Genomic DNA, 13,228 nt, shown 5'->3' on the forward strand with positions numbered 1-13,228 from the left:
CTTTTTTTATTTATAATCTTAAATACTTCCTTGAGACTGATTAATGCTGTTTAAATAAATAATTTAATTTTTCCTTTTCTATCCTTATTTTTTTTTTATATATTTTCTTTTACAAACCTATGTGGCTTTCCTATTTTTTTCCTTATTATTCCCTTATTTAACATAAATAAAACACACCTAAAATACAAAATACAACTAATATTCATTTTAAATAAATTTAATATAAACTCGTAATATATATGTCATATAATTGATAAAAGCAGTAAAAGATAGATATATAAATATGCATTAAAAAAATTACATAAAATAACAAATGGATATAAAGAAAAAAAGTAACAAGTATACGTAAAAATATATATACAAAAATAATAAAATAACATAAATTAATATCTAAAGGTATATAACACATACGTGAGTTAGTAGTAAACTTGAAAATAATAAGACGTCAAAAACAAAAATACATTAGGTATGTGAGAAAAAGTGTATAAACGAAAAATTTAATGAAACATATTGTGTCTACAGTCAACAATTCATGATCTTGAGTTTTAAATTTTAAGGTGTGTTGAATGGAGAAATATTTCCTCATTTTAGCATGTTAACACGATATGAAATTTAACATGGTTGAGAGTCTGTTAATAGGATAGTACAAGTGCCGGAAAGAAAAAAAGGCAGTTATTTCACCCCAATTTTTGGTTACTTTAATGAAAACTATGTATAATTACTATTCATAATTGATGAGTCTGCCAAGTATAGGTAGAGGGAATAAAAAATGGCTGTTTCAAATCGTTAAAAATAATTAATTTTTCATAAGGAGCTCTATATCCTAAAAACTATCAACAACATTAGAAAAGCTAAGAGAACATCATTTAAAGGAGAGTAAATTTGCTAAAATATGAATCCTAATAAAGCTATTTACAATCGATAGTTCTCGAGATATAGCTTTTTAGAAAGCAACATTGCTTAAAAGTGTACTGAAAGATTAGTAGTTAGTTAATTTATTTTGAGAAATCTATATCTCAGGAACTATGTGACGTATAAATGTCTATTAGCACTCAAAGTAAAGCTGGTATAATAGGGGTATTCATGATATTGTGTTAAATGTAAAATGTTTTACCTTGTTTAATATTATAAGTACAGGATTGTGAGTAGCCCTATTTAAAGTCATGTTAAATACATAAGAGCTCCTAGCGGATTTACTAGCAACTTGTATAGTAACCTTTCCTGCCAGAACTTCATGTTATTGTTTACTTTAATTTATTACAATATGCCTAAAATAAGTGGGAAGTAGAAGTGTAAAAGTTTGGCTACTGATTGTATTTTTTAAAAAGTTCAAAACACAAGACAAAAGACAAAAACAAAACAAAATACAAACTACGAGTAAGTAACCTAACATGACAACACATAAAATGGTGACTAGCTCAGCTGGTCTGTTTCGTGACGTCATTCTCCATTTAACAGACCTAGTAACAGACTCTCAGCCATGTTACATGTTATATCGTTTTAATATGGCGAAAGAAGGAAATATTTCTCCATTTAACATAAGTTTTTCCATTTAAAACGCTTTAACATGTTAATCTAAAGATCAGGAATACCCCTAATGTACTATATAGTAGTTTATTACCTTTATCTTCGTAGGAATAGTATTTTTCATGATATTTGCTAAAATAAATTGATTTTTATGAAATATTGCTTTTAAAACAGCTATATATCGAGAACTACTGAACGTAGTTACTAATAGCTCTATTAGGGCTTATATTTTAGCAAATTTACTCTACTTTAAATGATGTTCACTTAGATTTTTTATAGTTGTTGGTAGTTTAAAGATATAGAGCTCTGAATGAAAAATTAATTTTATTTTATTAATTTAATTTTTTATTCCCTCTACCTATGCGTGGCAGACTCATCAATTTTGACTATTAATTATACATAGTTTTCATTAAAGTAATCAAAAATTGGGGTGAAATACCTGACTTTCTTCTCCTCTAGGGCTCTTGTACTAGGAGAATGACGTCACATTACAGACCAGCTGAGCTCCACGCCATTTTGTCTGTTATCTGTTGATGGGTTAGTTGCTCATAGTTCCTGCTTAATTTGTTTTTGTTTTGGACATTTTTAAAACTCTAATGAAGTAATTGATAAAAATAATAACCAGAGTGTTCCGGAAGGAAAGATTACGAAACAAGTTCCCAAGAAAATCCGCTAGGAGCACCTCTGCATTTAATATATAACATGGACTTTAAATTGGGCTGCTCACAATCCTATACTTATAACATTTAGCATGTTAAAACTTTTTACATTAAACACATCATGAATAACAGTATATACTTAATAGTAAAAAGTCATTTTTGCAAGAGGCCACAGATAAAACTTACCCATACGTTCAACCTAATTTTCAAGTAGTCCAAGTAAGGAATGTAATTTAACCTTTTACTAAATCTCGTAGCTAAATAGAAGTTACAACCTCACTTGCGTGTGTGCTAGTGCACAACAATATACGTTTATTATTACAAATACCATACTTGATTTAATGAAATTCCGTTGATATCTGAACGTATTTCCCGGGAATGCTAATGTTTCAGAAACATTCTTAGATCTTTTTGACAAGGATACAAATTGGATCTACCAAAAGTAATTAGGGCCGTAGATATATAATAAAAGGAAGAAGATAATTGACCATATGAAGTGATAGTCCGGGTGGCGGTCAATAAAGGTATCAAAGTAGTAACAGAATACTATTTATTGTTAACCAACGTTTCGCTCCAATTTGCAGGGCTTCGTCAGGGCTGTCGGATTGAAAAAGAAATGTCAACTACATGAGTTACGTACTTTTATAGACCGCCACCCGGAATATATTCCTACAATAAAATAAAAGGAGTTATAGCAACGTTTCGTTGTTTGAAACTAATTTTTTCTCCCTTACAAAGGAACAAAATCTGAAAAAATTAATTTGGGTTGACAAAACTGACGAAGCAAATATTCGGACACCTTTTTAAAACCTTTATTCCGCATCCTAATATCCTTAACCCAATTCATCTTGAATGTATTGAAGCAGGACTAAATATTCCACTCCAAATGACCCTTCCACTTAAAGCATTTCATCCATCAGAAATATCCAGTATCATTCAGAGATTACCTTACTACAAAGCTCCTGGATACGACCCAATAACATCCCACATCCTAAAATTTCTTCCTGTAAAAGCCATCCTATTCCTCACTTACATATATAACGTCGTTCTCCGTTCCACATATTTCCCTGACCCATGGAAATTATCTATAGTCAAAATGATACCCCAAACGCCGTAAGCCAGCGGAATACCCAACCTTCTACCGTCCTCATCATGGACCGTTGCCTATCATACGCAAAATTGTTGAAAAACTCATTTTGAAACGCTTATACCCCATCCTTGATTCCAATCATATAATACCAGATCACTAATCTGGATTCCAAACATCTCATTCCACTATCCAGCAATTTCATCGTGTGGTGGACGTTATCTCGTCTTCTTTGGAGCGCGGAATGCATTGCGTGGGTGTCTATTTCGAAATAGAACAGGCTTTTGATCGAGTCTGGTACCTGGGACTGCTTTAAAAACTCCTACCTCCTACAGACTTTCTCATTATTCGTTCCATTCTCACTGACAGATTATTTAAAGCAAGACACAGTGGTTCCTATTCATCCCTCTTCTTTCAGTCAGCTGGTGTTCCTCAGGGTAGTATCCTCGGTCATTCTCTACACAATCTATACATCTGACATCCCAACAAACCCTAACACTATCCTCACAACATATGCTGATGACACATGTGTGCTCGCTGTTAATAATAACCCTTTAATTGCATCCCAATGGGTAATATGGGTTACAACCCTCGAAGAATGGCGTAATTTGAGGATTAAAATAAATTCCAACAAATCCCATCAAATTACCTTTGCCTTACATCCTAAACCTACTGCTGCCCTAAGTATACTTCAATAATGTTGCCCTTGCCCCTGTAGAACAGATCCGCAACCTTGGACTACATCTGGACAAACGACTAACCTGGAATTCTCACACTAGACTGAAAAGACAGGAAACTGCACGTCGATTTCGACTATTATAGCACAAAAAAACAAACGGTCCAAAATTTCCAATTCATTACAAAAGCCTGATTTACATGACAATGATAAGGCCAATCTAGACATACGGCGTTGAGTTTGGGCGCCACAAAACCTTCGAATTCCTCTCTTGGATACGAGAGGACCTTTACCTTACGTCGTAAACCTACTCACTGCCCTAAGTATACTTCAATAATTTTGCCCTCACCCCTGCTGAACAGATCTGCAAACTTGGACTACATTTGGATAAACGACTAACCTGGAATCCTCACACAAGGCTGAAAAGACAAGAAACTCCACGTCGATTTCGACTATTACAACACTTACTAAACAAACGGTCTAAACTTCCCATTCATTGCAAAAGACTGATTTACATGACAATTATAAGGCCAATCTGGACATACGGCGTTGAGCTTTGGTGCTCCACCAAACCTTCGAATTCCTCTTGTATCCAATCCTTACAATCCAAAATCCTTTGTAAAATCCTAAATGCTCCCTACTTTCTCACAAATAAAATCATTCACAAAGACCTTAATGTACTATTTGTAACCGATCTAGCCCGAACCAGATATCAATCCTTCCATTACAAACTCCCTAACCACTCAAACCCATTATTAGTTTCTAATCTTGCTTCCTCTTCCATTCCGGACAATCCTCCGAGACGTCTGAAAAGAAGATGGCCTCGAGATCTTATATTGTAAAAATATATTTAGAGTGCTACCAATGGGTAGTTTCTCTACATGTTTGTACCATACCTTTATGATTTCCTTAAATTTACTTGCTGTATATTATGTACAGTTGTAATTATCAATAGATAAATTTAAAAAAAAATTTGGGTTGAAAGAAGAACTAAAATTCAGTTTTAAAATCATGTGGTGGAATGAATGTTTCCATAAGCCTCGGACATCGGTATTAAAAGAAGAAGAAAATCAAAAATTTCTAATTTCAGTGAGGACAAACTTGAGACAAATTTGACTATTCGCTCTCTAGAAAAAAAGAGAATTCTCTTTGATCTGCTATATTGGTAATGTCTTCTGTATTTCCTTTTGAAAACTAAAATTCAAAATTTTACACCAAGTTAATAATAATGATACTAATTTACAATTTATAATTTAATAATAATGAGCTAATGAATTTATAATAAATATTACTAGAAAAATACGCATTTTTAGAAGAATAAAAATCACATTTTTCAACATAACCATCCAATTTAAAACAGTTCACTATAAAATATATAGATTACATTTTGTTTTTGACAAGCTGCCCTAAAAGAAGCTCAAAACGTGAAAAATCCTTTTGCGTCCTTCATATTCTTGAAACAAACTATTTTGCAAATGTGAGTACGTATATGTCAAACCGCTATTTTAGAGGGATTTTTTTCATTTGTTACAGATTGCCGAAAAGTGTTATCCTGATAATGAAAAATATCGATACTGAGTTTTCAATGGATACATATTGCACTAGTATTTCTAGATTGGCTCAACTCAAAATTCAAGACAACTGACAATGTGACACTCTTGCCTATGGAGGGGGAATAGCATTAAGGCAGCAAGAGCCCTCTGGCAGACAAGCTCTGAAGCTAGGTTGATACAGTTTTGATGATTCATAAAGATATATTTACCAATTTCTTTCATAGTCATAACTGAAAAACACCAATTTTTGGGTTGTGTCACTTTAGAAATACTAGTGCGATATGTTTTAAAGTCGCCTAATTTCAAGGAAGCTAGTTATTGTAAATGTTTAAATAGAAAAAAAAGTTTAAAGATTTCCAATTTCTATGAAAATTATTAGTTTGTAAAGGACGCTAAAGACAAATTTGACTATCCCTTCCCTAGAAAAAAAAATTCTTTGGCTTGCTATATTGGTAACGTTTTTTGTACTTTTTTTTCTCATTTAAAATCATTTAATACTCTCTCTAAAAATATTTTGTCCTTATTAAACTGTAAAAAACGAATTGATAAGTATATAATGATCTTTAAATTCATAGAGGGCAAAGATAATAAACGAAAATTCAAGTTACCTGAAGTATTACATAGTTTCAGTTAAGACTTGAACCAATTTTGAGTACTTATGAATTACAATATCACCACTCTAGAATAATAATAAATCACTAATATTATATTATAATATTATTAATAAAGTTATATTTCAATTGTTTCGTTATTGACAACTTTTAAAGTTTGTTTTAAAAAGTAACCTCATAATTTACACATTGAAAAGTATTTTTCATGAGGTTAATGATGAAAAAACGTCAATTATTTTGATTAAGGATGAATAACTTGTATTAAGAATGAACACATGTTCAAACGACCATGGATGAAATCCCCAAAAAATTAACAAATACGCGAAAAATCGACAGATTATCAGGATCAGCTAGATGGAGAAATAAAGGAAGAAGAGGAACAAATCGGAATTTTCTAGAATCGTACTTAGCAGAATTCATGTGGTACACTAAACTTAAAAAAAAATTAAGATACATATCCCCAAATTTTAGTAGACATAAAAGATTTTGATTTAGACATAAACTAAAATTAGTTTTATATATATAAATAATTGACCGTTCTTCATAAAGATGGGTTACGGTCAAAATAGAAACAAAAATGGTGGTTCAACTGTTTGTTTTCCAACGTTTCGCCTCACTTTGTAGAACTACATCAGGGCTGTGATGATATGAAAATTATTTTTGTTCTCGGAAACATCCCATAGGAGTAAAATAGTTCTATGGATAATATACAAATTTGACATTATTTAGAATTATATTTTGTTATCTACAAATTAATTCTAGATATTTTTTTCAGCTATTTCTTTTGCACATTTATTACAAATATTTCTATTGTATTAATATTTGAAAAAATATCATATTTCATATAAAAAAGGAAAGATTTAAATAAACCATGTTTAAAATTGAGATCCAATATCATAAAAAATATAATAAAATTAAATATAAATACAAAGACCTTAACATCCCATTTGTTGCAGATTTGGCCAAAACAGATGTGCGTCTTTTCATTCCAAACTCTTTACCAATCCTATTAATTTTTAATCTCTCATCCTTAACAATCCCTGATAATCCTCCGAGGCGTCTGAAAAGAAGATAGCCATGAGACCTTCTAATTTAAAATAATGCTTGAAGTACCACCAATGGGTGTTCTTCCCAAGATTTTCAAGTGTAAATGAAACATTCAACATATTTACTTATTGTTTTTATTAGTTGTACAGTTGTAAATCACATTGAATAAATTTAAAAAAAAAATTATGTATTATATATTTTATTATTTTTGTATATATTTTTAATATTAATTATATATATTTTTTTACATATACTTGTTATTTTTTTATATCTATTTGTTTTGTTTTTCCTTTTTAATGTATATTTATATATCTATCAATACTTTTATCAATTGTAGGACATATATATTACGAGTATATATTCTATTCATTTAAAATGAATATTAGTTGTATTTTTTATTCTAGGTGTGTTTTATTTATGCCCAGCTCTAAATTCACAAAATGTTGATTTCAAGTTGTTCCTACGAAAATGTTGATTTATGAAGAATATATCACAGCAACCATGATACGAATAGATCTGTGATTTTATGATAGTTTCAAAAGTTTTATCCGAACAACCATATATTAAAATTTTGTGAATTTATTTTGGAAATAAAATTTTCAACGTCGACTTTATGACTTTAATTAATTCACCGTCAGACATCTGTACGTATTATGGTTCTTGAGATATATTTTTTCATAAATTAATATTTATTATTTTGTACAGTTGTAAATTGCATCAAATAAATAATATATATATATAAATTAAAAACAATTTTATAATAAAAGAATAAAAATGGATCGATCCATTCCAATGTATCATTCCCTGATGAAGCTCAACAAACTGGGACGAAACGTCGGAAAATAAATACTTGTAAACTATTTTCGTTTCTCTTTTTATCGCAACTCTGACCATCTTCTTCATAATTTAAAAATTAGTTTTGTTTACATTAACGCGAGTGTTTTATTATTATATTTTAAATAATTTAATTTATAAGAAGTGGCTATACTATAATTAATAAGTTCCCAATTGTTGTCAACTTTGCTTAATTACCTATACTTACTGGGTAATGATTTTTCGTTTACCTATAATTATGTACGTATGTACATATCAGACTTTTGTTTTTAAATGAAAAACGTATTGAATTGTATTGTTTAATTTTGGACACATAAAGGTTCATCATCTAGACATTTTATAGTATTTAACACATAAGTTCATGATACTTTAATTGCTACTCCGTCACGAACAAATATTGCACCTCAGAAGTGGGAGTGGAACTATAAGAGATTGAGGAATAATCAGACCCAGTACTCCTTCGAACCTGGACCTGTCGCAAGATGTCCATTCTCTACTTCTTCCTCTTCTTCCAATCCTCGCTCGGATTGAAAGTGCTAAGTAAGTAGAATTATTTACAATTATAATAAAATTTCTATGTCACTTAATACGTTAATATAACTTATTAACACGACTCTACTGATCTTATTTATAGCACTTTGAAACATTTATAGATATATTAACACAAACTTCAATGATCCAATTTCACTCTCTTTTTATTTTAAAACTTCCAACGTTTCGGCCCTTAGGCTATTTTCAAGGACACGACATTAATCACTGAACCTCATCAACAATACTAATAATAAAACCTGAGGTTAATAGAAAAATAAAAACAATTTTTGAATGATATTTTTGTATTGAAATTGTGTGAATCATGGCAATCCAATGATTAAGATCGTCTCCTTTAAAACAGCCTGAGGGCCGAAACGTTGGAAGTTTTTTAAAATGAAAAGTTGAGAATAAAATTGGATCATTGAAGTTTGTGTCAATAATAATATAAATCACTCTCAAACAACCAATATATGAGTAGACTAATTTATAGAAACAATTCATTCTGCCACACTCAAAGGCAATATGTATTGGGATGTCACAATCATACAATATATACATATTAACTAAAAATAAAAAGCAAATAAATGATACTTGACTGCGGATTTCTGTAAGATGAAAATGGTTTGGGGGGGGGGGGGGAGAGAAGAGGGCGGTCAGTGAAGAATATCAATAAGTAAAAATTGATTTATTAGTGCCAACGTTTCGGTAAGATTTTCTAGCCTTCATTAGGGCTAAGAACAAAAAACAAGATAACAACCAATGAATAAAAGGATATACCAAATGATTTGAAAATAACTAACATTATGGATACATAAATAGTGGATATTGGATACATAAAACTATTTATTATTTGTTCTTTCCTCTTACTTAGTTTTAATATTTATCTTCTCATACAGCCTTTATCTTCTTATAATATTTAAACCTATTCATGTCTTTCAAAACTATTTCAAAAGTTATTTTCTTGTCATTTTGTACGAATGCTGAAAATAAAAACAATCAAACACTAAAGAAAAACATCGGAAGACTAAAGGAGATACTTCACTCATCAGGAGTAAAGTATCTTTTCATTTTGGTGCAAAGCTATCTGGAGTCACGTTTTGAGAAATGACTACTAAGAAAGAGATCAATAATTAAAGATGATATTTTTTTTTTTCAATGTCAGAAAAAGAATTCAAACTTCTTTTAATATCACACTTATCATTGTATTTCGAGAAGTATCTGGTAATTAAAGTCTGAGACATGTTCAGGATCGGATTTAAAGTATTTAATATTCTATTTTTATATAAGTCATATTTGGAGATGGTTGAGGGTGTGGTCAGCAAAAAAAAAAGAATATAAATAAACAAGAATTTATTTATTCATACGTTTAGTCCAAATTTTTATCTTATGGTTTCTTAATCTTAACCTGCTTTATAGTACATTAAACTAACTTTAATTTGAGTGCTAGCACACATCAGTACGTCTAATGTTTCCATATATATATATATTTATTCACCAATCAAAAATAATGTCTGAAAAACTAGAAATTAACATTTTGTGAATTTACTTTGGAAAATATCATCAAAACTACTACTCCTACGAAGATAAACATTTTAAGCTGCTTTATAGTATATTAAACTAAATTTAATTTGAGTGCTTGCAAACATCTCTACGTCTAATGTTTCCATATATATATTTATTCACCAATCAAAAATAATGTCCGAACAACTAGAAATTAACATTTTGTGAATTTATTTTGTCTAATATTATAAAAAACACTACCCCTACGAAGATAAACCTCATAAACTACTTTATAGTACATTAAACTTTAAGCTTTAATGTGAGTGCTAATATAGATCAGTACGTCTTATGGTTCCTGAGAAATAGATATCCCAGAATAAAATCACTAATTGATGATTTTTCAGTACATTTTTTATAAATATTGCTCTTTAAAACATGTATCTCAGTAATTACTAACTGGAAGATTTACAGATTAAGAGCTCCAAACGAAAAATTAGTTTTTTTAAGCGTTTTAAAACAGCCGCCATTTTTTATTCCCCCTAGCTATACATGTACAAGAGCCCAAAAGGAGAAAAAAGATAGTTATCTCACCCCAATTTTGGATTACTTTGATGAAAACTATGTATAACTAATAGTCAAAATTGATGAATCTGCCAAGTATAGATAGGGGGAATAAAAAATGGCGGCTGTTTGAAAGCGATAAAAAAATTAAATTTTTCATTCGGAGTTCTATATCTTAAAAAGTAGGAACAACACAAGAAAACCTAAGAGAACGTCATTTAAAGAAGAGTAAATTTGCTAAAATATGAGCCCTAATTGAGTTATTTACGTTAAATAGTTCTCGAGATATAGATTTTTTTAAAAAGCAACATTTCATAAAAATCTACTGAAAGCTTAGTAGTTAATTAATTTATTTTGACAAATCTATATCTCAGGAACTATGTGACGTACAGATGTCTATTAGCACTTAAATTAAAGCTATTTTAATGTACTATAAAGTGGTTTATGATGTTTATCATTGTAGGAGTAATAGTTTACATGCAATTTCCTAAAATAAATTGATTTTAGCATGTCATGAAAACTACTATTCCTTCGAAGGTATAGGTCATAAACTTCTATATAGTCCATTATACTAGCTTTAATTGGAGTGCTTTACGTTACATCGTTCCTGAGATATAGCATTCTCAAAATAAATTAACTAACTACTAATCTTTCAGTAGATTTTTAAGAAATGTTACTTTTTAAAAAGCTATATCTCGAGAAATAAATTTTGAAACAGTCACCATTTTTTATTCTCCCTATACTTGGCAGACTCATCAATTTTGACTAGTAACTATGCATAGTTTTCATTGAAGTAATAAAAAATTGGGGTGAAATAACTGAACCCCCCCCCCCTCCCGGCTATTGCACTATTAAAAATTACATTTCGAGTTTTAAAGCGGTATTGTTTAACCCTTTTTTTTTTCTTTTTTTTTTTTTATGAAAAGTACTCTTCGTTGTTTTAATTATTTTATTTTATTACAATAAAACCAATAAGAACGTTTCGGGGTTGTCACCCTATCAGCAGGTATCTACAACAAAATCTCAAATTCATTCTATGCATGCAACATTTAATCAATATATCACAATTTCTTTTTTTTTTTTAATTTAAAAATCGTCGTAAACCACTCTCCTGTCGAACAATACTCTTTTATATAATATTCCACTTACTTCTGTTGAAAAGATTCGATACTTAGGACTCAATCTTGACAAGAGACTTACTTGGAATCCACATACAAGTCATAAACGACAAGAAACTGCTCGTAGATTTCGATTGCTACAACACCTTACTTAATTTTAATGTTACTCTTCTTATACAGCCTTTATCTTCAATAATACTTTAACTATTCATGTCATTCAAAACTATTTATGTATCCATAATTTTAGTTATTTTCTTGTCATTTTTTACATTCTTTTACTCTTGAAATGCTGGCCAAAACGTAGGAACCAATAAATAACTTCTTACTTATTTGTGCTCTTCACTGACGTATCCTCAATCATCTTGTCCTCATCAAATAATTTTTTTATTAAAGTTGGCCTTGGAGGTCCAAGGCCTCGCTCGATGTACTTAGGAAATACATCGCGCGTTTCATGATGTGGTTTTCATAGGGTGGGTTCGTCACTCCCACGCCAATATTTGTGAGTGCCACCCATTGGCTAACGGGCTTCAGAAATGCTCGGGGGAGGATGTGAGTGAGTATTATATAATTCTATGCTAGAAAGAATACCAGATATGGCCGGGGACCCAATCTCGCAACCGGGTTGGCATACAGGAGCGTTACCACGCTGCTACCATCAACCCGATTGTTTAAATAAAATAAGTATTTCATAAGGTTACCAATATTGTTGTGATAAAGTATAATAGTGTAAATTAACTGTGTTTAAAAGTTTTAATTTAATGCGAAGAATTGACAAAATAGGGCTGAAATTATTGACCTGTGCAGAATAGCCTGCATAAGGTTTTTTAAAAATCGATGCGGTCCTAAATTTGTATTTAAGATTGTCCTTGAGAATGGCCGAATGGGCCAAAACGTTAGGCTTAAGAAAAACTCCACTGTTCACACTTTTTTACTTTATCACAGACACCAAGTACTGGAAGGAGTCAGCACTGAAAGATCTTTATGAAAGCTTAGAAGTTGGTTACAACACCAAAATCGCTAAAAACGTCATCCTCTTCATCGGTGACGGGATGGGACCTAACACTATCACAGCGACTCGTATCTACAGCAAGGGTGAAACTGGTTACCTGTCATGGGAGAGGTTCCCACACCTTGGAGCCATCAAGGTACACAAATATATTTCATCTATATTATTTTTTTTTAAATTATAAAGAACGTGGTCAGTCAAAAGTAATACTAATAATACCATTATAGTATTATTATTACAAATAAAAAGATACAAAAAAGTAAATCTAAGTAGGGTTATAATTATGTAAATGTAAATGAAAAAAATTATATACTAATGAACAAAAAGAAGAGATAAAAATAGAATTAATACAAAATAGACAATGATAAGAATATAAATAAATTAGGCAAACTATTAGGTTAAAAATAAACATGAGACATAATAAAACGTAAAAATAGAGAAACCAATAAGAGAAAATAATATTTAACTTATTAAAAGTACACCCCACGGAAAAATATCGACTTCCTCTATTTTTCATC

The 13,228-nt window shown here is 30.4% G+C and overlaps 1 protein-coding gene across 1 annotated transcript in view; it reads left to right on the forward strand.

The window, feature by feature from the left end:
• Window positions 1-12,576: 12,576 nt before the first annotated feature.
• LOC106679179 (alkaline phosphatase) overlaps window positions 12,577-13,228 on the forward strand; it is a 26,476-nt gene continuing 25,824 nt past the window's right edge. The window contains exon 1 of the mRNA XM_067051878.1: window positions 12,577-12,849. Within this exon, the coding sequence (XP_066907979.1) occupies window positions 12,577-12,849 (273 nt within the window). The remainder of the gene's footprint in view (window positions 12,850-13,228) is intronic.

Source organism: Halyomorpha halys, unplaced genomic scaffold, assembly GCF_000696795.3.
Source record: "Halyomorpha halys isolate HHAL.00 unplaced genomic scaffold, Hhal_1.1 Scaffold183.1, whole genome shotgun sequence".
Classification (NCBI taxonomy): Eukaryota; Metazoa; Arthropoda; class Insecta; order Hemiptera; family Pentatomidae; genus Halyomorpha; species Halyomorpha halys.